The 25,974-nt window shown below is 51.0% G+C and overlaps 2 protein-coding genes across 2 annotated transcripts in view; both read right to left on the reverse strand.

Annotated features, from left to right (window-relative positions):
• Positions 1-24,192, reverse strand: part of ZNRF3 (zinc and ring finger 3) — a 144,522-nt gene extending 120,330 nt beyond the window's left edge. The window contains exon 1 of the mRNA XM_043437545.1: positions 23,654-24,192. Within this exon, the coding sequence (XP_043293480.1) occupies positions 23,654-23,953 (300 nt within the window). The 5' untranslated portion in view covers positions 23,954-24,192. The remainder of the gene's footprint in view (positions 1-23,653) is intronic.
• LOC122421497 lies at positions 1,758-11,183 on the reverse strand. The gene is made up of 2 exons (XM_043437556.1): positions 7,018-11,183; positions 1,758-6,566 (listed from the first exon to the last, which is right to left on the reverse strand). The coding sequence occupies exons 1-2, from the start codon at positions 7,943-7,945 to the stop codon at positions 6,511-6,513; spliced, it is 984 nt and encodes a 327-aa protein (XP_043293491.1). The 5' UTR covers positions 7,946-11,183; the 3' UTR covers positions 1,758-6,510.
• Positions 24,193-25,974: the final 1,782 nt, after the last annotated feature.

Below are 25,974 nucleotides of genomic sequence, written 5' to 3' on the forward strand. Positions count from 1 at the left end.
AACCAACCTAATGTCAGCCAGCTGGAGTGGAGTTTCCCTAGCACCTTGGGGCCTTTGAGAAAAGTGAGCTGTAGGATCAAGGATACTCATGAAATGCCAGCTTGAACAGAGTTCAATTCCTTTTCAGCGGGGTTTCTCTGAGCCATTAACTCACTACTAGGCAGTCTAAGTCTGCAAGATGAAATGATGATAAACAGCATTCTCAAACTTAGCTCACCGTGGAACCCTTTCCAGAGCATTCTGTAGGACTGGGTATCTTTCCAAAAGTGCCTTGAGAAAAGCTCGTCTTTGAAGCCTAATCCAGAGAAATCTGCTCTGGACTTTAGAAAGGGTACCTCTGTTTTAATACAGGCCCTAAAAACTCACAACATTCCCAAACCAAAATAAACCAAGTCAGCCACTAGAGACCCAGATCAAAACACGCGAGACAGCCTCAGTCTTCCTCCCCAGGAGCGTGTGCTCTGCACCTGACATCTTTCCTAGGGACAGAGAAGCAGGAGTTGAGTGCCTTGGTGAAGAGGAGGGCTCCTTGATCCCCAGATGTGATCCAGCATAGCTCAGAGATACGGATCAAGCTTTTTTTTTTTTTTAAGTGACTTAAGCAGAAAGGAATAAAGGTCACAAAAGAGCTGAAAGTATGAGAGGCAGGGAAAGATGAAAACAGAAAATTAAACATTCTAGAGAGAATGCCGCCTGGACTGGCCCCGGTTCATTCTGCACCTCTTGCCCTAAATTAAAAAGCTGACACGTGCTTTGGTCCTGGCTAGAGCAAGCAACAGCTCCTGGAACAGGCTTCACCTTGGTTACATATTTCTACTTTAAACATTCCAGAGCCGCCGACGGCCTCCCAGGAACAGATGCTCCTGCTTCTCAGGAGGGAGTTAGTTCCTGTGGAAAGTGTTTGTTTAGTTTGATTACAACTTTGAAGAGGGGCTAGGAATTCTGGCCCAAAAGAATTTAATGGTCAGGCCCTCCGCTTACATAATTTGTAAACAAACAGAGTTTATCCTAGTGTGGCTCATTTGGCTCAGTGGCTGGATTTAGAAAAATATATTCCTCATTCATGTGGGAGAAGCCACAGTCAGGCCTGTCAATAACCAGAAAAATGTCCAAACCCAGCCTGTCTGTCACTCGATTGCCTAATCCTAACGGACGTCGGAATTACTCTTCGGAAACCCAGGACTGTCAACAGATGGAGCCCCAGCTGAAGGGTTATGGGCAGAACCCGAGAGGCCGCTGATGAATCGCTCCCCCAGAAGTTTCTATGCACTCGTGGTATATTAAAAAAGAAAGAAAGAAAACTCTCAGAAAAAAAGGGCCACAACAGCAAATTTCCCTAGGGTGTCATGAATGGTTGAGAGTACGGCTGGAGAGCAATTTGTTACTAATAACAGTTAAAGGCCAAAGTTGGCATGTAATTTATTTATCTTTAATAAAGTGAATTCAAGGTTTTCACTCGAATGTCACTTACTCCCTTACATTCCAGGCTGTTCTCCTCGGGAGAGGAGAGCTCAGCCCCCGATTGAGCCTCTGGGAGGCTGTGATTACAAACCCCGCTGCTGGCTGCTGGCGAGGGAGCCTGGAGCAGGGGGAGGTCATGTCACCAAAGCCCAGCGGTGTACAGGCAGCCCCTGGCCGCGTGGAGCTGGGGCCTGTCAGCAAAGAGTCAGGCACCTTCGCTGGTATTCACACCACCCCCACCCCGCGCCCCGCCGCCCGGACCCACCCCCGGCTGGCCCTCTGAAGTCCATCCCCCCACCGGTTCTCCAGCTCGGGTGGCTGTCCCCTTTCCTGCTCCCGTCCCACCCCTGGGCACACAGATCTGAGCCCCCAGGAATCTCACCTGGCCCCCACGCCCAGTTCACGGATGTGAGCGCTGAGGCTCAGAGGGGCTGGCTGCCCTGGGGTCTCACTCATGTGACAGGTAGGGGAGGAGGTCGGGAGTCCTGTCTCCGAGCAGTGGCTCAGCTTGCCACCAGCATGCTCACACCACGGGGCTTCCTGGTCTACCGTGACCCCCACAAGCTCAGAAAAGCCCTGTCGGAGGCTGACCTGGCCCTGGGTCTCAGCAAGGAATGTCCCCACCCACCCGCTGAGATCCAAGTGCTGGCCTTCTCTAAGAACCCAGCTGGAGGCAAGCCCCTAGGAGCTTCGCAGCAATGCCAGGCACTTTCCCCCAGCCCTGGGCATGCAGTACTCAGCCCAGCCCTGTCACCATCTCGGGGGCACAGTCAGCTTTCCCACTGGCCCAGAAGCCCCCCTCGCCCCTGCCCTGGTCACTCGGAAGGAGGCCTGCACTGGTTCTGTGCACACCACCCGGAAGTGGCAGGCCCACATCCATCAGACCGCTCCAGGAAAAGGGGGCAGAAGCACGCTGGACACACCCTTACACACCCGAGGCTTCCTCACCGCCGTGCCCAAGAACACAGAACAAGGCAGCCCGCGGTGGAGGCTGGGGCCGCCTGAACCCACAGGAGACAGCGCCGCATCACCTCACGGCTCTTCTCACTCCATTTGAGACCCGGGGTCTAACGGAGAAACTGAGGCTCCCGGGCACAGACCAGATTTCATCAAACTCAAGTTGCGTAAATGAGGAAGAGACAATGGGTCAGGAGGAGGCCCTTTCTTCTTTTCACTGAACATTTCCAGGAACACGAGCCTATGGACCTGATTTGCAGAACCGTCCCCTACCAGCAAGAACAAATTTTAGTTTATTTTCTAAGAAAATCAGTACAAGTGAAAACCGTCCTGAACGGGAGGCAGAGTCCACGGCAGGGCGGTGAGCGAGGCCAACAGGAAGCCCCCAGGATGGTCGGGCCACGCTAGAGGCTGCCAGCTCCTAGGGGCTGCCCATCCCCAGAGCGTAAGTTTCCACAGAGACTTAAGACTGGGCAAGTCTTCAGAGTTCTGGAAAGTGGTTCGAAACCAAAAGAGCTCCTGTAGGCAAGCAGGCCTGACAAGCCCAATGGAGACGCCAGGCCTGGCCTGAGAACCCGTGGTCCCTGCTGGACCATCACCTTCCCCTTTGCTCCCCGTGCAGACAGCTCTGATCCCCAGTTACAAACACCCAGACTGCGAGCACAGGTGCTGTCACCATGTGACGTGTGGACTTTCCCGTCTGATAAAAGCCTCCTGAGCAGAACCCCACAGCATCCTACTGACCACACGATCGGCCCAGCTGAGCCAGAGGAAGGGGTGTGACGCGCAGTGGGTTTTGCTCCTCGTTTTGACAGCCAGGGTGGGGGCAAGACACGCCCCACAGGGCACGGGGCAAGTGGATGGTCCGTGAGCATCACTAGAATAAACACAAACACTGCCACGTTCAGGCCGCAGGGGCACCATTTCAACCTCCCTGCACTTCCTTCTGTCCAGGTTTGCCAGTGACGCCCACTTCTTCTCTCCAGAATAACCTTGCACGCTCCCCAGTGCTACTGGGAGGCATGCTTTCAGACACTGCTGCTTCATCCTTGTCTGTTGCTGACGTGCACCGGGGCCCAAGGACAGAAGGACGCCGCCGAGAGGCCCGAGGGAAGGTGAGGGAGCAGGGGTTCTCTGGAGAGAAATCTGGGCTTCGCTCAATTCTCGTGAACACTAGGGAGCTGACGGGCAGCACGTTTCAGTCACAGGCCACCTCCTCTCTCATTCACCCTTCTTCCAAACTCTCCTTTCAACCGGTTGCTGACTTAGCTGCATGAAAGCTACTTTGATGGGAAGCTCATCTACTATTTAAAGAAAGTAGGGTTCCCCCCACCTCCATGCTGAGCCGAGTGACCCACCCTGGTGGGTATCTTCAAATGGAGCCAAGTAAAAAATTAACTATTTTCATGGTCCGCCAGTGTATTTACAAGACACCCGCCTTCCACTGAAAGCTTACTAACTCAACGAAAAAGGTACTGAAATGACCCGAAATCTCATTTAGGAAAGAGGCTTAATCTGGGTTCTTAAAGTATATAGAAGACAACAGCAACCTCCTTTCAGCTGTATCATTTGTTCTACTATGCTTTTTTCTTTGTTAAAAATATGTAACGTAGCTTATTAAACATGTTATCAATCAACTCAACAAATGAAAGCTATTGAGCCACCCACTCTGGACCACGCACGCTGTGGGTAGTTAAAAAGTTCTCCTGCGCCACCATCCTTGCTGCTGGCAGAGGGGCGGAGAGGTGAAGAATGGGGCTTGTGTGTACAGAGACAATGAAATGGAGCAGAGAAAAGAGTTACAGAGTGCCGGTAATCAAATCTGAATATGGCGCTGGGTTGGAAAACCAAATCAAAGCAAGCCCTTACCAACAAATCCCAACGGACCCAGACCATGAGAAGGCACGGCCACCATCTGGGCACCGCGAAGAACAAAAGGATCACCACCTGCTCCCTCGGCGAGTCGCCGGTACATTCTCAAGGACGGTGCCATTCTCACGTGTGAGAGACCAGGGAAATTAGGGGGAAAATTAGATGAGGTTAAAATAACAGTTGAAGGATAACACAGAGCCACACAAGATAAACTGTCAAATGCCCCCATTTGGCACCTTGGGTTTTCATGTGAAAATGACTTCAGGAAACCTTTCTCCAGGTGGCAATTAACATTTTAAGTCAAGCTCCCCCAAGGGAAAGGGAAATTTCAGGAGGGGGAGGGGAGGCTCCCATAGCACAGGGCACTCAACCCGCAGGTGCTGAGTGAGAGAAGGCAGAAGCCCACGCCCGCGACTCTGTCCGGGTGCCTCCTGGGCACGAGGACATCTCTGCTGCATCCCGCAGTCACCTGCTTCGCCTGTCTTTCCAGCAGGACTGTGGACTCCTTGAGGGCGAAGGCTCCACAGCAGCAAAGCCAGGGTGCTAACATGTAGTAAGCACTTATTGTGTGCCTTACATGAATTAGCTCACGATCCTTTGGAGGTACAAGCTCTCCTGTCTCGGGTGAGGGATGGGGAGGCAGCAGTTCAGGGAGGCTGAGTGACCTGGCCAAGGTCACGGCATGGCAGTGGCAGGGCCGGGATGCATACGCTGGCCCGACTCCTGGGCCGTGCTAGGCACCACGGCTCCCCTTCTGTGGCAAGAGCCTGGACAGCTCCAAACTCCTGGCATGCAGCTGGCAGCCATCGTTACCTGTAAGAGGTGAGCAGACCACCATCGGGTTTACCGGCCTCAAACCACCTCACAGCGAGGCTGGATACACAGTCCTGCGCTGCGGGCCAGCTTCTCCAGTCACTAGTTGCGTTAAACCTCCCTGCACCTTGGTGTCACCCAGGGACACAGGGATGGAACCTCTTACTGCCTGGAAGTGTCCTGAGGATCCAGAGGGACCAACAGTGTAAAGCCCTAAGGGCAGTCTCTAATGTGATATTCTTTCATTCATTCAAATATTTCACCAACCACCTATGTGACCTTCAGCCCCCAAAGCCTCCCGTGCAGGAGGGGGCAGAGCTAGGGGTGGTGGAGCCAGCCACGCAAGGTTCCAGGCCAGGTTAAGTGACATCGGCCGAGAGGTAATCACTTGGGTAGTTTCACAAGCAGAATGTTTACCCAGAGTCCAGCCTGGGAGAAACCACTGTCCTCTGTCTTGTCATTGGATTTGATTGGTACAAAGTTTCCTTTTCCTTTTCCTTAATGGTTTAACAAATCTCCGTCGCAGCTCTGTTTTTCCCATTCCCAAGCCTGAGGTCTAAAGGTTCTCTATTACTTTCGGCCAGGAAGTCCAGCAAAGCCAAATGGAGCAGGCCTGCAGAGAGCAGGACAGGGTTCTGTCTCTCTGTGTTTCCTGCCCCAGCTACGACGGTCCTTGCCAGAGTTACATCATAAATCAGAACATGCTGGGGCCCGGTCAAAACGCACAGGCAGAGCCTGGTCATCCATAAAGAGACACCTCCACACACATTGCCCAGGTCTCCGCGCGGATCTGAAAGCCCTCAGGTCAGCCAGAGAGCAGATTCCTGAGCCAAATCAGGGGAAAAAAAAAAAATCTCAGCTTCTAGAAAGTCAAGGGACACAGCAGAAAAGTGCCCTAACCAATGTCAAGCGGGCAGGATGATACAGAGAGGTGGTCTTTACCAAAGAAGCAAGAGGAAGGGTCAAGCCCGTGTGTGTGTGTGAATACACCCAGACAGCCTTCGCTAAAGCTGCAAAGGAAACAAAAATAAACCAACAGGATAAAAGGAAGGCTGTTGCATGAAGGAGAACTTTTGCTCCAGTTTTTTTTTTTTTTTAAAAGAAAGAGAGAGAAGAAAAGAAAAAGAAAGCACACACTGAAATGATCTAAAGCTGCCTATAAATATTTGGAAACATCAAAGGCGGTCCTGTTAAATTAAAAATGCTGTCACACAGATAGGAACTAGCCTCCAGCGCTCTGCCAGCTTCAACATGTGAGCCTGTGATCTGAGGAGCGAGGGCTCAGCTCCTCGAGAAATCTGATTCACTGAAGAAAAAAGTGAACGAGCAGTTGAGTTTTAATAAGGGCATTAAATACCTTAGGAATGAGCTAATTAGAGTTTAACTCTTTCAAGATTGTCCGAGCTCTTAAGAATGCTGTAAAGTGAGCTCCCTCCAGAATCTAGTTAAATCGGTCTCGAAACCTGCAGTGTAAAAGAAAAGTATTAAAATAGCACCTTAGGACTTCAAAGCTGGTAAATCCCACCAAGTCCCCGGCCTCTGCAGAGGGAACGGAAGGGAGGAGTCCCGCCCAGAATCATTTTCAAGGTGAGGTCAGGCTGCTTGCTTATTTAGAGCCTGCTTTCCCCCACCCTACCCCCCCACCCCCGACCAGGTAAGGACGAGCTCACCTAATACCAAATGCGTTCTTCCTGCCCTTTGAGCGGGCCCTTCACCTAAGCCTTTCTTCCTGTCCTGACCCCACTCGCATGCCTTGCGAGAAATGACGGCTGAGCCCCCCAGTCACCCAGCAGCTTCCCAACACACATTCAGGGTCGGGATCCTAAAGAGTTCCCCAATTAGTGAAGTCCCATCAGGACGGCAGGTCCCTTCAGGAGCAAGATTCTCTGGACTTGAAGTAGAAAGAAGCAGTACCTCTTGGAGAATGCAGAGAGAAAACACACCTGCACGGAAGAGAAAGGGGCATCTTTCCATCACTCTGTCTCAGGAATGTGGGAAAAGGGGGCAGGCCAAGGTGGAAACTACCGTCTCCATTCAAGGAGAGGAATGCACTGCCCAGTCTTGGCAAAGGGGATGGGGGGAGTTGTTTTTTAAAAAAAAAAAAAAACCCACAATGCACTCTGGTCATTCCCATTTTTAGAAAAAAGTCCATGTGCCTAACTTGGGGGCTTAAGATTAATAAAGTATTTGCTTTGGCATAATCGCACACCGGACCGAACCAAGCGTGGACGTCACTTGTGCCTGCCTCAGATCCCATGTAATAGACCCCAAGAGCACGGCCTGAGCGCATCACAACATCCCACGGGCCCTGGCCGGATCCAGAGCAGCCAGCCACCACCCCGCTTCCCTTCGGAGCAGCCATGCCCGCAGGCAGGCCGAGTGGCCTCAGGGACAACAGGCAGGCTGGCCTAGAAGCTTCGTTTCCTGTGCACGGGACACGCAGTTCACATGTGCACATGCCTGTGGGTGTGTGTGTGAACACAGACCAGGTGACCGAGCTCGGAGCCTCGGTGGTGGCCGAGCTGTAGGGCCCGGCCTTGAGCAGGTGGGGCTGCAGCGGGGCTTCCCCCGTCCCCCAGGACACAGCGCTGAAAGAGGGCCCCGCAGGTCCGCGAGGCGTTGAGCACCCCAGCCCCTCACAGACACTCCCAGGAGAGAAGAGCCACAGGTGCAAGTGGTCAGGCACTGAGCGTGTTGGGAAATGATTCCTACGGTATGGCCGCTTCTCCTGTCGATGACTAGCATCTTTGGATTCTTTAACCTTGATCAAAGATGACTTCAGAATAAAAAGTTTCAGCCACTTGGGAACGACACCGCGAGTGTCAGTATACGTGAGGAACATTATGCAAGTATGCACATTACTTTCTTCATTATCATCCTTTCATCACTAGAGCAAAGTACATGTTGTAACTCAACTCCATTTTGCAGTGAGGAAAACTGAGACCCAGAGAGGCATGGTCACCTTTCTGCAGCAGGTAACCGGCAGGGACGGGTCCAAGCCTAGGCAGTCTGCTCTGCTGCCTCTCACTTCACCAAAGGAAATCCAGAACCACCAACATTTACACACAGTTTAAGGAAGCCAATAAGTCCTGGGTGTCTGCGTAGCAAAGGTGCAGACTAAGGCTAACAGTCACACCAATGCCCCAAGACCCGGAGGAACCATCCCAACTCCTCTTAACTACGGCTGGCTCAAGGTTGTAACACAGAACTGAAGAGAACTCATACCCAAATCAGGTGATAGGCCGAAAAGTAATTTTTAAGTTGGTTCCTAGGAAGGCATGTGTATCTTCTCCCATAAAATGGGGTGCCGTTTCTGCTCCACGGAAGGCCTCTCCGTTTAACTGGAACACACCCAAGGCCTGAGGACCCCACCCCAGGCAGCCCGAAGCAAAACAGCAGACAAAGCAGATGTTTAAAACCCCTGTACTAAACTCCTGACTCACCTTGGGATCTTGTTTCCTAACTTTACACTCAATTCTGGCAAACGTGGCTCCCTGGTTTTCTAGGAATGGAGGCAGGGGGGCGCAAATCGCATTTGCTGAAAGAGAAGCCTTGTAGGGGAGGAGGGAACGAATTTACAGACAGGTGCGTCATGACTGCACAACTCCAGGGGGCGCTGTCCACTCCTGGAGTCATCCTGGATCCACGTTAGGGCAAAGAGACGCCCTAACGTGGCATCTTGAGGAAGGGGCCACTTTCCCTCACTCATACACAGGGACGCTGTGAGTCAGAGTGGGGAAATGTCAAAAGGTCGTGCCCCCAGCCCTGCCCTGAAGACAAAAGCAGTCTGCTGGAGAGTCATACAGGTGACCGCATCAGCGAGCTATGATGACACGTGTGGTCACACGCCCTCCTGCAGCAGTAGGTCTCCATTCAGAGGGGAGGCGGCAGGCCCTCTAACCATGGGGCTGCCTGAGCCATTGACGCTGCCCCAGCCCGGCCTCCAGGGACTTGGGTCTCCTTCTGCAGAGGGGCGCGAGTTCCGAGGACGGTGCCCTGGCGTCCCATCCCATCCCACCATCAGGGCCTCCCATTGAGCTTACTGGGCCTGATCAATCCCCTTCCAGATGTTTCACCGCACAACACCAAGCACCAAAGAACTAATTCTGCGGGACATCATTTGCAAAGGGGTAGACAGCATCCCAGGGCTGGGCGGCAGAGACATCACTCCTCTCCCTGCCCCAGCTCTGAACGCCCAACCTTGAGAGCTGGACAGCCTGAGACCCCACCTATGGGCAGGAGGGTGGCACTTGCCACCATGGTCTCTGCTGACTATACAGGATCAGGGAGGGGAGAGGATAACGCTTCCTGAAATGGGGAGCAGGGAGGAATGAGGATGAGGAGCTCAGGGAGGAGGAGTCCCTTATCCATCCCGCCCGTGTTCCTTCCCTTTCCTTCCCCCATCACCCCCATTGGATCAGAGATACCAGAGGGCAAGGGATGTTGGCAGGAGGTGGGAGGGAGGGATTTATAAATTTTAAGAGGCTGAAGAGTCCCATTTTACCCTGCAGCAAGTAGGGTAGACGGGCTTCCCAGGTGGCTCAGACGGTAAAGAATCTGCTTGCCATGGCAAGAGAAACGGGTTCAATCCCTGGGTCGAGAAGATCCCCTGGAGACGGAAATGTCAACCCACTCCAGTATTCTTGCCTGGAGAATCCCATGAAAAGAGGAACCTGGTAGGCTACAGTCCATGGAGTTGCAGAGAGTCGGACACGACTAAGCATACAAATATACATGCGCGTGCACACACATAAGTAGGGAAGACATTCATACCTGAACTTGGACAAGTTTGCAAGGGGGCAATTAAAACAGCCTTGCATAATTAAGAAAATTAACTACTGTTACCTGAGCATCTATTAAGAATTCTAGGGTATTCTACACCTTCTTTCTTCTTCTACATCTAGGGTTCCTACACTGTAGGAGCACTTAACAGGGAATCATTCCACTTGGAATATTCTAAACTATTCTTACCCCCCATCCCATTGCTGTTTCAGAGCCTCCCCCTTCCAAAAACAAGGTTGGCATGGCAACCAGAGCACCAGTCACTGTGGTCCCTAACCACATCCGCCAGGGTCTGGCGTGCTGAGGCGTGTGCCAGCTCTGTCGTCTGTAGGGCACTCCTGGCCACAGCACGCAGCGAGCTATAATCAAGTCAGAAACCGCCGCATTCGTATAGAACTCGGCTCCACATAAATATTCATTAAATGTGAAAACCTATGGTGATGCAATGTTGAGACTGCAAATTTAAACACAAGAGTCAGGAAATGCAAAAATTACCACTGCCACTGGAACCTGAATCACCCAGACGGCACATTTAATGCCAAGCAAGTTTGTGTGTGTCCTAGAGACTTAAACCCAGTAACACCAAAGCTTCAGAACTACACGTTGGCTGTTCACTCAACTCCCTGGGTGAGGCTGATGCTTACCTGAGGGCCTCGGAACATTTCTGGAGTGGACATGCCGTGAAAAGGCGTGACTAGCCTCCAGTACAAGTGAAATATAACATGTCACAGATAGACTCTGAACTATTTCTGAAGGTCCCAGCACCCATATAATAGCCACTGTTCCACAAAAAACAATAACCAAAAAACCTCAACATGCCAACATGTACACAACAAAGCAATAACTTAATAATTCCCAAATGTGTACGGTGGGCTGCTTAAAGACTAGAAAATCATATTCTTTAAACTGAAACTCTAATTTCTTCCACTCATAGTCCGCTGGCCTCTTTAACATTTATATTTTGCATATTTGTCTGTGCTGGGTCTTAGTTGCAGCACTCAGGATCTTTGATCTTCATTGCAGCATGTGAACTCTTCATCGCAGCATGTGGGATCTAGCTTCCTGACCAGGGATTGAACCCGGGCCCCCTGCATTGGGAGCATGGAGTCTTAGCCAGTGGACCACCAGGGAAGTAGTCTCTGCTGGTCTCTTTAGAGTCCTACTGTCGTCCTTTAAAACTGCTTCCTGGACTTCCCTGCTGGGACAGTGGATAGGAGTCCACCTGCCAATGCAGGGGCCGTGGGTTTGATCCCTGGTATGGGAAGATTCGACATGCCACGGAGCAACTAAGCCTGTGGGCCGCCACTACTGAGCCTGCATTCTAGAGCCCAGGCTCCGCAACCAGAAAAGCCAGAGCAGGGGGCTTCCCTGGCGGTTCAATGGTAAAGAGTCCGCCTGCCAATGCAAGAGACACAGCTTCGAGCCCTGGTCTGGAAAGATCCCACGTGCCTCAGAGCAGCTGAGCCCGCGGGCCACAGCTATCCAGTCTGTGCTTTAGAGCCCAGGAGCTGCAACTACTGCGGCCCGTGTGCACCAGGGCCTGCGCCCCAGAGCAGGAGAGGCCACCGCAAGGAGAAGCCCAAGCACCGAAACTAGAGTAGCCCCCACTCCCCACAACGAGAGAAAAGCCCGTGCAGCAGGGAGACCCAGCGCAGCCAGGGAATAAAGAAAGAAAGAAAATACTTCTAAGAAAAGAGAAGCCACAGCAATGAGAAGTGTAACTTCTCACTGCAACTAGAGAGTAGCCCCCGCTTGCCCCGACTAGAGAAAGCCCGTGTACAGCAACAAAGACGGTGCAAACAAAAATTAAAATATAAATTTTAACAAGTGAAATAAAGCTGCTTTCCGTCCAGCATCTAAACACAGCCTCAGCCAGAACTTCCAAGGCCAGAGGTGGGGTGGTGTGTGGGGAGAAGAGAGTTGAGAAACCAACATGGTACAAACTTAAGTTAAGAACGGGTCCTTCCGGGACGACATATAACTTTTACTATTTCCCAAAACACCAGCTTTCTAAGTGACACCAAAATATTGCACGTTTTTTAAAAGAAACATACTCCCTAAAAGTCTAGGCTGAGATGTCTCTTGTCCAGCATGCTCTGAACACTGCACCCAGGCTGCCTAGCCAGCTGGGAAGGAGTTAGATGGTGCTACGGCCTTATCCCACGTCCTTTTTCCAGGCCCAGTGAACAGAAGCAAGGGGAAATTATTTTGAGAGTCTGGTCCACCCCAACTATTTGGAATAGCCCTAGGACACACCCACATCTTGTGAACGGTTTCTCCAATCACAGAAAGCTCTCCCTCAAAAAGCCAAGTCTTTTCTCTTTTTTTGGCCCCACTAACATCTCCACCTCTACCCTACCCCTAAGTATCATAATCTAGAAGAATTTCAGTTCAGAAAATATTTAAGAGCTTTACTGCAGGGCAACAGAGGGGGTGAGGAAGTCACAAACCCTCTCTGCTGGGAGCCGTGACTCTGTGGGGAAAAAGAAGTACTAAGGAATGGAAGAGCAACTGAGAAGTGAAGAATGGAGTGCTTGGGCAGAAGGGGCCCACCAGCAGAGCTTGGGGATGCCTGACGGCAACGGCTGCAAGTGTGACCACAGGTGAAAGCACTAGGGAGACGGGGAAGTGGAGCAGGGGGCAAAGGTGGGGGTTGGGAACGTGCGAGCCGCAGAAAGGTATCCCTGCGGAAGGTCACACAGTGAGGGAAGCCCAGGACCCATTCGGGAAATAAAAGCAGGAACACCTAGGACACAGGCCCGGGTCCCAGGCCAGCTCTGCGCTCAGCAAACAACGGGATAGCGCTGAAAGATTCTGATGGAGGGAATGACAAGATCAGCGGTTACTTGGGAAAGATGAAGCTGGTGTGGAGGGGAAGAGCTGCTCGGGGGAGACAGACGGAGGCAGGGAGATGCTGAGGCGGCATCTGATGAGGTGAAGGGGCAAGGTCAGCGGGGAGGGAGCAAGGATACGATGTCCTCTGACTCCTTTCCTCTGACTCGGCCACAAGCTACCTCGATTTACATTTTGCAAATGGCTTTGCAAGTCACGCTTGCAACATTCTTTACATGCCATTAGCCGCCTGCCTACCACCTACTCCAAGACTGAGGCACTTTCTGAAATGATGCCAAGCCTCCGGGTACCCAGTGGTGGTTCCAAAAATCGCATAAAGGTGCTGAACACACAAATGTCGAAGGCGCTTAAGTAACATTAGGTACAAAGAAACGCCTTCGACGTTGAGTGTGGGACAAGCCTTGGCAGCTGGGACAACCTGAATGGCAGATGGCCCTCTGGGCAGAATCCAGGAAAGGCGCTCTGAGCTGGGAGGACGAAACCAGGAATACGGGTGAAAGTTCAAGGCGGGGGGGTACCCTAAAAGTGCGTGGAAAATTTGCTGGAACCCCAGCATCAGAAAAGGATGCTGCTCCAGGGAGACCAGCACCTGGACCGATGAGACCCGCGTTCTAACCCCAGCTCCTCCTGCCACCAAAGGCAGAGGCCCTTGCCCACAGCACCCTCTCTGTAAAAGGAGATCAGGGCCATGGCATTTCAGGGTGCCCTCGAGGTCAAGCAGGAGCTCTTATAGTCAAAAGAAACCAAGGAGCAAAAAGAGAGAATGGACAGAGATGGTGATGAAGGTGTGAGCCAAATGGCTCCAGGGAACAGAAGCACCTTGTTAGCTGAGAACACTCTGGTCAGGGGGGACCTCCCTCATGGCCCAGCGGCAAAGACTCTGTGCTCCACTGCAGGGGGTGCAGGTTCGATCCCTGGTCAGGGAACTAAGATCCCTCATGCCACGCGGGGCAGCCAAAAACAGCAGCAACAAGAACGCTCTGGTCATGCCAGGACTGCCACGGCCCTCCCCGGTAGCAGAACTTGAGGCTCACAGGGTGCAGTGAAGTGTCATAAAGTCACTAACGGCCTGGCCTTCTGACACACAGATGGCAGGGGAAAGACCACAGAGACTTGCCAAGAGCAACTTAAAAGCTTTCGGCTCCAGAACTCCCAGCGAGAGAAAGGATGGCAAATCACTGCCCACGGGGGCCCCGGGTGCTGGTAGGCACAGGATCGTTACTCGTGAGCGCCGCAAGCTGCCGCAATGCAAGGGAAGCTTGCAGACCGGGGGCCTGCACCCCCTCTGAAGAGGGCAGCTGCTGTCTCACTGGAGCAGGCTGTCGCCACGTGGGAATGTGGACCCAATGCTGCCAGATCTCTTCATTTTTCGAGAAGAGCCAAAGCTCCAGATTTTTATGTAAAACTGCTAGATTTTTAACAGGGATCAAACGAAACAGCAGGAAGCCGTTTTTCCACCCGTGGGCCTGCTGTTGAGGGGCGCCCTGATGGCCTTGGAGCTCGGCTCTAAGGCACCTGTGCCGACCACATGCTGACATCTGTGCCACTAGGAACGAGGGGACAGGGACAGAGGCGGGCAGAGAACATCCCAGGCAGAAGCACCCTCCTGGGCCGCAATCTGCTGCCACCGGCTGTGCCCACCACAAGGCGGTCCCTTCCGTGAGGTCTTCTCTAGGCCTCAGAGTGTGGCCATCTGCCTGGCCAGACGCTGCGTCCCTGCCCTGAGCCCTAGGGCGCCTGCTCCTGGATCGGGCTCAGACACACCCGCAGGGGAGGGACCCAGAGACCACGCCAGGCACCTTCCCTTTGATGCTGACAGTCGTATCTCAGATCCTCGTGGCAGAGGGGGAAAGCCAGTATTTTACCACTTGCTAAGTGACAGGAAAACACAGGGCTTCCCTGGGGCTCAGGTGGTAAAGAATCTGCCTTCAATGCAGGAGACCTGGGTTCGATTCCTGAGTGGGGAAGATCCCCTGGAGAAGGAAATGGCAGCCCACTCCATTATTCTTGCCTGGAGAATCCCACGGACAGAGAAGCCTGGTGGGCTACACTCCATAGGGTCGCAAAGAGTCCGACACAACTGAGTGACTAACACACATACAGGAATACACAGGCTTTCACTTTTGTGAAGTTGTTTTTCAATGGGTTGTTGTTCAGTTGCTCAGTCATGTCTGACTCTTTGCGATCCCATGAACTGCAACATGCCAGGCTTCCCTGTCCTTCACAATCTCCCGGAGCTTGCTCAAACTCACGTCCATTTAGTCGGTGATGCCATCCAACCATCCCATCCTCTGTAGTCCCCTTCTCCTCCTGCCTTCAATGGGTACGTTTGTTTTGTTTTTTAAGAAACTACCCATTGTGAGTGGGGGTGCATGGAAACACATATGCCAACCTGGCTGGGGAATATAAACTAGCCCTGCTCTTTTGCAGGGGGAACTGATAACACACAACAGGAGCAGGGAAAGTGTTTATACCTCTCCACACAGGGGCCCCAATCCTAGAACTTGAGTCTGTGAAAATAATCAAGGGGTAGAGAAAAAACTCCCCAGAGCATCACTTATAATAATGGAAAACAAGACACTAAAAGTGTTTTGGAATATTTATTAGTAAGAGGGAAATACTTAAGGTACACAAAGGGTCATTAACACTATATAGTGTTTTTTCCAATTTTCTTAAAAATCTAAGTGCATAGGAAAAAAAAAAAAAAGGAAAGGAAAGCTGTCCCAAATCACAAAAGGTTAACAGAGGTTACGTGGAGGCAGTGGGACTGATTTTCTTTTTCATACTTTTTTTTATTTTCTAATTATTCTACAATAAACATGTATTATTTTCATAATTAGGGAAAAAATTACAGATGATCTGTTTTTTTAAAGGGAAATGTTGGCCCTGATGAGAGGTAATGTAAAATGAATCTATTCTAGCCTCTTTGCCCAAATCGTATCTAAATACACCCAGGTCCTCAAGCAAGCAGGTCTCAGGGTCTATCTTCAAATGACCCAAGTTTGAGCCCAGGTCTGTGGCCCTGAGACGCTTACTTGTACTCTGTGAAGCTTCCCAGTTTCCTCTGAGAAGTGCAGGTAATAAAACGGCCCACCGTGCACGGGAGAAATCATGAAAATGACACCTGCACATCACAAACTGCATGGTGGGTGCACAAAGCTGTTTCTTCTCTAGGCTGTGTCCACGGCAGGAACTCAATGTCTGCTGACAAGTTAGCGTACTCGGTTTAAGTTAAAAAAAAAAAAAAAAAATCAAGTTTAAACTCTTACAGCACCGAAGGGTTACATGCACCTGATCGAGCGCCACTCTTAACTTATTTTAAAAATGCAGCAGCTTCTGCACCAGGAGACCAGAAGCTCCCATTCCAACATACATTTCCCTGTGAAACTTCTAGAATCATCAGAGTCTGTCTTCACCAAATCAACTCTACACACTGAATTTCTAAACAACCATATCACACTGGCTGCTGGGGCCAGAAGGGGGTTAATGTCAAGTCTTACCACAGATCTGAAGGGTAATAAAAATAAAACCCTCTCCCTTGAACCGCAACAGGCCGGCTGACCTCATTCTCTTCACACTATCGTGAGTCAACAGAGCCACTCAAAGTCAGAATTTCAAACATCTCATTCAAGCAGCAGATGGAACAAAGACCCTCTACTCTTTACAGCCTCCCCGTCCTGTTTGGCAGGTATAAAGGCACCTCTCTGCAGAGGGGTTATCAGCTTTTAACCTCAAAGGTAGGTAAAAACAAAACAAAACAAACAAAAAAATGAGCAGGAAAGGGCCAAAAGGCACGAATCCACGTACTGTGTCATTACGCAGAGGAGCCTCTTCAGATCGGGCTGCCCAGGCCCACCTGTCACACCTGGGCCAGGTGCACCCCTGGAGAGGACCCGTGGTCAGCACGCCGCCGCCCCCTCCGCTCGGCCGCCTGCGGGCAGGACCAGCGCCTCCCTCGCCCCCACCTGCTGCCTCGCCCCGCACAGGGTCAGCGGCACAGAAAGCAGCAGTGAACGCCAGCCCACTGCCAGAATGCAGACCCACGGGAGGTTTTAATGGCCAGGAGGACGGGATGAGCAGAGGGAAGCCACAGCTTCAGGTTCTGACCATCTTTGAAATCAAATTTCAGATCACAGGGAACGCGCAGAGTGTGCAAATAAAGGAAGAAAGGCGATGAATACGGGACGGGGCCTCTTTGAGGAAAGCCACACAGGCTATGAAAGGGCTCTGAAAAGCCAGTACAGGAAGGAGGTGTGTCTCACTTCAGAGATCTCTCTAAATGCCAGAGCGCCACAGCCATTCCAACTTCCCTGGAGCCAGAAAACAACGGACATGCCATCAAGAGACAGTGGTGTACTTCAAGTCACTGGTCCCTCTTCCCAACCTTGGCGGATTAGCTCTTCATGGAAAAAAACAAGGTAGAATGAGACTGTGTGATTGAAAAAAGAAAGAGTAAAGGGGAAGAAAGGAAGAAGGGAGGGAAGGAGGAGAAAAATCTCTAAGGGCAGAGGGTTTTCTCACTTGAAGTTACCAGTTCATCTCTTGGTCCATCAGTCTGGGTTTATACAGACTCTAAATTCCACCATCAGTTCCCATCATCTCATCCCAAGCAGAAGAAAGTGCCAAGTGAAGCAGTCTTGTGAAAACAGAAATGGCTGGGAATCACACAGAGCTGGGTTTTAATCTGAGCCCTGCAACTGACCTGCTCAGCATCTTCCACACGTGACCTTAGCTCTCTGAGCTTAGCTTCCTCATCTGAAAACCTGGGGCATCCCGTTTCCCTCGTCCACCGAGTATAAGTTCAGGTGCTGTACCCATGCCTGGTGTCCAGGAAACATGGGGTCATGACCACCTATTTTTAAGAGCTCTGACAGAGGAAGATTGGGTGAAAGCTCTAAATTAAAGGAGAAAAGCAGCCACTTACACCCGGGATGCAGCTTTACAAGACCTGGCTTTCCCCAATCAGACACCTGATCACTAAGCTCACTTCTGAGTCGGCTCTCCCTGGCGCACTCGGCCAAGGTACAGCTGAGGATGACAGAAAGACCCAGACCCGGGAGCCGGGAGCCCCAAACAGTTCTCCAGGGTTATCTCAACCTCACCACGTGGTGCTGGCCCTTCACTTCTCTGGACCTCAGCCTCCTCATCTGACACGTTAAAGGGTCGAGTCTGGGTCTTCGGATGATCGAGATGGATTTAAACGTCCTTTTTGTCATGAACTGCGAATCCGCATTCTCCAGACTCGTGCGATGCCATCAAAAAGCAGTTTCCATATGACATAATATTCAGGGTAATGATAATCCTGAATACCAAACTTTTACAGTTATGCTCGGGGACACTAGGGCCTGGCCATGAACTGTTCTTCATGTGTCTGTCCATCCCTAGCAGCTGTCCACATTAGGCCTCTCTCAATAATCAGTGTTTTATCATGAAAAGAATGTCTTCAGACTTTCGTGACACCAGATACCCTACCGGGAACACACATGCACACACACGTGTGTCACTGTCACACAGCCTGGCGTTACAACAGCAGTGGTTCCAACCAGAACCACTCTTTCCATCTAATCGAGCAAGTTTCTGTAAACAACAACCAAAAAAGAAAGCTGATCCCCGAATGTATTAGCCAAAGCAAATGAAGTGGTTCTCATCAATTCTCATAAAGATCCACTGCCCGCCTGGTGTCCACCCTGAATCCATCATTCATTCACTGAATACTGAGTGTCTGATAAGCAGCAGGCCCTGGGGAACAGGGATGAACAAAAACAAACAGGCCTGTGTCCAGGTCCACGGAGAAGCAGTGAGGGGTTGCTCTCAAGGTGTTTCAACATCGATGGATGCTCCATTTCATTTCCCAGTGAATACTGAAAAGACACACACACCTGCAGTCCACACTCCCACACTCTGCATTCAGAGCCTCATCTTCTTGCCTTTCACCATCTAAATGCAGAAAATTCTTTTTTTAATTGAAGTATAATTGACTAAAAACATTATGTTAATTCCAGGTATACAACATAGTGATTTGATATTAAATGCAGAAAATTCTTGGAGTATCTACCTTCTCATTTCTCCCAAGGAAATGCATTTCACTACTAGAGATAGATGAACTGGAGAGAAATTCATCCATTAGAGATAAAGGATGCCTTCAGGACTAAGGGCTCCACTGTGTGTGGAGACCCGGTCAGGAAGAATTATCACTTTTCCACACAGATCTAAAGGAACAGCAATACAGTATCTGGTACAGAACAGGGCTTGAGTAGAAATCCATCAAGTGAACACGCTCGACAGAGACACATAAACCTGTAGACTTCTCAATGACTCTTGCTGGCCTGAGCCTCACATCACTGCCTTCAAATCCCCAGGGATGGATGACTTGATGACGAGTACTGGAGGACTGCTTCTCTTTTTCCTCATGGATAGGAGGAGCATCAGAGAACCCACCTTGGGGAAAAATTACACATCTTCTCAGGAAAATAGAAGTGCACATGCACAGGATTGTATGCATAATTTCAGGGGTTCACAGGCCATCTCTGGAAGTCTGTGACCCTCAGGTTAAGAACCACTATTCTAGACTGTTAAAAATTAGACTTGAACAAACGTCAGGACCTAACCAGCCAACTCCTATTTATTTAACAGTAATAGGAACAAAGGGGCCAGACAGACCTGGGTTTCAACCCAAGTTTTATCATTTGCTAGCTGTGTGAGTTTGCAGAAGTCAAATAGCCATAGCCTCTCTCAGCCTCAGTTCCCTCATCTGTCAAATGGGTCAACAACAGTTGCTGATTCCATGTTAAAGACTGGGATGAGCAAACACATGACGAGCTTGGCATAGTGCCCTATACAAAATAAATGCTCTTAAAGAGAAGCCATCATCACCCTCTCTAGTCCACGGGCTGCACACTTACCCCTCACTCCTGTCTCCATCTCCATTCAGAGCTGTGTTAGTAACTCCCATGGCATCTCAGGGAACGAGACAGAAAGTAAGAGCCCCTAAAGAATTCACGAGGTCACAAAACACAGCCCTGATGTCTTCCCCTAAATCAAATGCTTGGTTTTAACCTATGAAGGCCCTTCTGACAAGACAGTCAGCAATCCCTTTTTGTGTAAATCCAGGTCAGCTGTCAGCACGCAATTGTTCTATTAGGTCAAGTCAATTTTTAGAGAGGCAGGCCTGTTAAGTTAACTTAAAATGGAGATGAAAAGAAAGTGTTTGATCAAATGTTAAACTGCAGAAACACACTGACAGGGAGACAAGGCAGAGGAATTAGTTTCCTAAAATTATTCTCTCTGATACCCTTAGCTAACATTAGCTATTTAAGGACCTCACTCAAGCCTTTCTGACCCACCACTCTGCTCTCCTCCCAGCCCTCGTGGCTAAAGGCCCTGGCTTAGTTCTTAAATGTTCTCAGCAAGCTCTGTTTTCAAGACCATTCAACACTTAATCCACGATCCAGAGGCTGATTTTAAAGTTACACAAAACCTACCATTCAGATTTCTCCTACAAATGAATTTCTCAAGCGGTTCTAAATATTTGACTTCAAGGGGCGGGGGGTGGGGGTGGGGGGGGTGGAGATGCATTTCCATTTAAAACAATCTTTCACCTCTAGCTATGCAAATTTTCTTTGTTTGCTTAACCAATTCACTTACCACTAGCCAGTGTTTAATTGGGTCTTTATTTAACATCACTAACCATGTGAGCTGAATAGCCAAAGTCTGAAACTTTCAGATAATGATCTCATTAATAGCAACAATTTGGTTCAAAGATGAAATATGTATCAATACCTCTAAGAACTCTTTAAAGTTCCACACTTCAGAACTAAAGGAGAAGTGTAATTACTTCCTTCAGCCTTCACACTGTATGCTTGACACAAACAAACAGGCTGTAATGCTGCATGAATAAATAAGATACTAACAGTCGTGAATAGCACTTCATAGCCACATATTGTTTCCACAACTTTCAAAGACAAAGATGTCAAAAAAAAAAAAAAAAAGAAAGAAAGAAAGAAAGAGGATCTCTCTTTTTTCAGAGCACAGTGATGACCTTGGGAAAGTTATTTAAGCCTAAAATGCACAAGGAGAAAATCAACACTCTTAGTGACGAATCCCAAGATTTGAATTTCCCTCTCTCTCTGTAAGTCTTTCTCACTCCCTCTCTCTTTCACTCACACACACACACACACACACACACACACATACACACACACACCCCCTTCTTTACCAGGCCTCCTCCTACCCCAACCCATGCAGATGAATGAACAGGTATTCTAATTAGAGGTATCTGGGCAAACCAGACTGTGATAAGGTATCTACTCTATAAACAGACACAGACACATACTTTTATTGCATACAATACAGAGGGGACAAAAAAAATCAGTGATACAAACCAATTTCCTATCTTAGAATTCTTAAAGGAAAGAGTCTCTCAGACAGGTTCTTTTCTCCCCTAAAGCATGAAAAATAGTGCTACAGAATCCCACGGCAACAAAACCAGTGCTGTAAGCGCTACGATTTAGGTTTAGTTAAAGGAAAATGAACTCAGCTCCAAAGACCATAAAATATTAAGTAGCAAATTATGCAAGAGTTTTTTTTTAAGATAGTAAACAGAAGGAGGCTTGAAAAGTTCAACAAGGGCACTTAGAAAATCTGATTAATCTGAAGCTGAAGAAACAACCAAGTTGTTTCTTCTATATTCTCATTTCTCACGCCAAGAAGTGACATTCTCTCGGCAGTTCTAAAACATCAGCTTCCCTTAGAAAAGCTTTCTTCGGGGCTGACAGGGGCCACACTAGTTCCTTCACTCAGGAGTACTCCAAGAACTAATAAAAGCATGCCAGCCTCTGTACACACACAGCCCTGGAAGCCACGCCGAGGTCCTTCTGTGCACACAGGTTCAGCAAGTAGGCCTCACAATAAAGTTATCAAAGATGTAGAGAACACTAAGAAATGACTATTCAGACAGCTCAGACAAACTCACCAGTGTTACTGCAGTTATAAGGGAATTAGGATACTTATTAGTGATTGCTTAACAGGTAAACTTATTAAATACCATTTAAGTCATTTTTCTTTACTTAGCAGTTGTTGACTTTTTTTTTTTTTTTGGCAAGGCTAATGGACTACAAAGGAGTTAGATAAGCACTTCAAAAAGTTTCAAAAGAGAATAGATTCCTTCTGCCAAATTCACACAGTATCGCCCCACTCGCAAGGATAAAATAGTTACAAATGGTGTGTTTAAACTGCTAATTTTGTATTAAATGGTGAACCCAAGATTATCTCCAAAGCACTGCACTATTCATAATGGATAGCTCGCCAGACAACCTACCAGGGAGAAAGAGTACAAGTTAAAACACTGCAGATAAAAATCGCAAACTTCAAAAGTCTCCTTCAAAAAGTGAAGTGCCATGATTAAAACATCTTTTCTCTTAGAAAGCTGTAAATCAAACATTTCTACAGGCATCAGGCCACAGTGAAAGCCTCAAAGAGAAACAAGAAGTCACAAGGAGCAGGCATTAAGATTCAAACTGTGCTTGAAGGCTGCAACTGAAAGGCTGCAGGAATCTTTAGCAGACCGTGGTCTCTAAAGCTTATAAATTAAAGACTATAATTATAACATTATCCCCCTAAAAAGTCCAAAAGCTTTTAACATATGTGTAGTCACACAACTCAAACAACCTGTGTTTTTCCCCTTCTATGGGTCCTGCAGAAGTCTGAGATGGGGACTAAGGACACACCTCTAAGGGCCAAGCCGCACTGCCCCCTGCCCTAACCCTGCAGCGTTTTCAGTCTGCACCAAGGGAGGGGAAATGAAAGGCTGCTTGCAGTTAATTCCATTCAGTCCCCCGCTCTTCATTCATAACTCATCCAAGAGTAAAGCGCACAAGGCCTCAAAGCTTGGAGCCCCTGCAGCCACCCCCTCACCCGCAAAAGGTCCAAAGACAAGCCAACCATTTCAAATCACTCCCATCCCAGGCACGCATATTCACCGCGGTAAGTGCGCTGGCTGTCTACTAGTAAGATGATAAAATCACAGCCAAGGAAGCAGGAAGGCATCTACCCAGTTCACCATCTGCAGAGGATTGGGCTCAGAGTCCCTCCTCCACAGAGCGGGGGTCTGCTTAAAGCTCGCTCTCCACTCCCCCTCCCCGCCCCCCCCCCCCACTCCGCCAGCTTCCTTTGGAATGTACACCCCTTTCATTCGGAGCAAGGTGGAGGCCCTGTCAGTAAGCGACCCTTCTCCCGAGGTGCAGGCCCTCTGCACTAGTCCTTGGCCGAGGAGCGGGCAGGCTGCCTCCCTCCCACCCTCTCTGTAATCTGAGGCACGCAGCGAGGACTGCTGCTCCGGCCACTCCGGGGCACCCGCGATCCCCACTCTTCGGCCAGCTCCCGCTGCCTCTCCTCCTGCGGCTGCTGGTCCAGCGCCCCCGCGGGAGGGTGGGCGCCCAGGTGAGGCTGGCGGCAGGTTCCGGGGGAGCCCCTCGGACAAGCCTGGCTGCTCCCTCAAAGAACCTGCACGGGTGGGAGGACACAGCCTGCGACCTGGAACGAGCCACCCCATCCTTCATCACTTGTCTCGCCGAAGTTGGCATTCAACAGGTAGTTCCCGGGACTTCCACCTGAGGTAAAAGCGAGCGCCCCGATCGCCTGAGGGGGCCTGCCTCAGCGTGGGCGCCCGGACCCGGGGTCTCCCCTCCCGCTCCCGGGACCCACGGGAGGCCGAGCCCCCACGTGCGCTTGCCAACCCCCCACGGCGGAGCCCTGGAGGCCGCGTCCCGCCCGCCCGCCCGCCTGAGAGGGATGCCGCCGGCCTCCTCACCGCCCCTCCCGCCCGCCCGCCCGCCAGCCCGCGGCGGGGTCGGCGGGCGCAGCCCCCGGAGCCATCTTGTGGCGGCGGCAGCGCGGGGCCCGGGCGGCGGGCAGCTACCTGCACGATTTCGCCCTCCGCGCTGAGCGTGGCCCCGGCCCGCGAGAAGCGGCCCGTGAGGCCGGTGGTGTAGGTGGTGTAGTCGCCGCTCGGGCTCGACTCGAACAGCACCACCTCCACGAACGCCGTCTCCTTGGCCCGCGCCGTGCCGGGCCCCGCGGCCGCGAGCAACAGCCCGAGCAGCAGCGGCAGCGGCGGCGGCGGCGGCAGGCGGCGGCCGCGGGGGCCGCGGGGGCGGCGGCGGAGGCGGCGGCGGCGGCGGCCCGGGGCCCCTGGGCGCCCGCCCGAGCGCGGCCTCATGGTCCTGCGGCGGGAGGGCGCGGAGGGCGGGCGCGGCCGGGCATAGTCGCGGGCCGGCGGAGGACCGAGCGCGGGCGGACGCCTCACAGCCCCATCGCGGCGGCGGCGGCGGCTTTGTGGGTCGCAGGCTCGGCTGGGCTCCCACGGCCGTCGCGCCGCGGCCCTTTCATCTGCTCCACGTGAGGGGTTATCCCCGCCCCGGCAACGTCGTGACCCGCTCTCCCCTCCCTCCCCGCTCTCGACCGCCGCGGCAGCCGGGGGGGCGGGGGAGCGGGTAGGCGGGGCGGGCGCGCCTGCGGCGGGGGTGGAGCCGGGAGGTGGCACACGCCCCCAACACAGCCCCGCCCCCTCGCCCACTGTCTGCGCTCCTCCCCTTACTGTCGCTCCGCCCATCGCCTACCGTCTTGCCCCGCCCCTTCATCCTCGCTCCGCCCCCATGCTCTAGCCCCGCCCCTTCTGTCGCGCTCCGCCCCCGCCGCGCCCCGCCTTCGGCGGCAGACATTTCTACTCGCGGTTGCTGAAGTTCGGCGGGAGAGGAGGCAGCATCCTGCTCCGGGGCGATGTGCGTCCTCTCTGGAGGTCCCGCGCCTCCTGGTCTCATGCAGAAGTCAGGTTCCTGTCCTTCCTTCCCGGCTCCCCTCGTCAATCCACAGTTCCTGAGAACGGAGCCCTCGCACCCGGCTCTCAACCCCCACCCCCACCTCCACCTCCAGGATCGAAAGGGAAAGGCTCTGGCGGTCTGGGGCAGTTTGCTGCTGGGCCATTCCGGGGCGTGTCGGGTTCTTGCACGGGTGTCGCTTAGACAGTTGTGTGTGTACGGGAGGGAGGGGGCGGGGGTGAGAAAGCCATTAAGTCATTTGGACTTTGATAGAGATAATCTTTCTACAGCCCCAGAGGCTGTAACTGAAACATCCCCCTCGATGGAAGTTCTGAAACTTCGCTTCTCTTCTGAGCAGAAGTCCAGAGGATTCCAACACCATCACACTTTGTGCACGGAGGATAGCTGCCAAATTAACGTACCTAAGACATGAGCTCCAGGACTCAGGGGTTCCCAGTCACCCAGAAAAGAAACTTTGGATTTTCTTTGGAACATGCCTTTTTCTTCCTCATCTGTTCCTCTGAGAATCGAACCTTCCTTCGAAATCCAGATTCAATTCCCAGTTCCTCCGTGGAGTGTTCCCTCTCTGACCAGAATGGCTTTGTTCAGATAGTTGCAAATATTTGATTGGGATGGGCTGCTGCTTCTACTTGCTACCACACCCAAAATATTAAAAAGGAAACTCATTGAGAATTGTCTTGGGTAAACAATTTACCAAGGTTACAATTTAAAGTAGGAAAAAAAAAACACAAACTTTCAAAATATGGAGTAGCAAATACACTTGAAAAAAAACCCACAGGTCTGTGTTGCTGAATTTGGACCATCCGGAGCTACTGCTCAGGAGCGGAGCAGGTGGGAAAGCAGGGTTCTGAAGATGGTGGCATTTTAGTTTCTTCAGAACCAAGCCTCACTGGTGCTTACTAGACTGGGCAACATCAGGCCTGACAATGGTCTCCCTCCAGTCCTTAACGGGGTGGTCAGTCACTGCAGCCCATCAGGTGATAAATGGATGAACAGAAGTGATATATCCATACAGTGGCATATTAGCCTTCAAGGGATGAAGTACTGATGCATGCTACAAGATGGATGAACCTTGAAAGCAAGGTTTTCAGTGCTAAGTGAAAGAAGCTGGACACATAGGACCATGTGGTACATGATCCCATTTATATGAAATGCCGAGAATTGGCAAAATCTACAGAGATAGAAAATAGATTAGTAGTTACCAGGAACTAGGGGGTAGGTGAAAATGGGTAGTAATGGCTAATGGGTTTATTTTGGGGGTGATGAAAATGTTCTGGGATTAGATAATTTTGTGATGGTTGCACAACTCTGTAAATGTATTAAAAGCTACTGAATTGCACAGTTTTTTTTTAATTGCATACTTTACAAGGGTGAATTTAATGGTATGTGCAGTATATCTCAG

This window comes from Cervus canadensis, chromosome 1 (genome assembly GCF_019320065.1).
Source record: "Cervus canadensis isolate Bull #8, Minnesota chromosome 1, ASM1932006v1, whole genome shotgun sequence".
NCBI classification, from domain to species: Eukaryota; Metazoa; Chordata; class Mammalia; order Artiodactyla; family Cervidae; genus Cervus; species Cervus canadensis.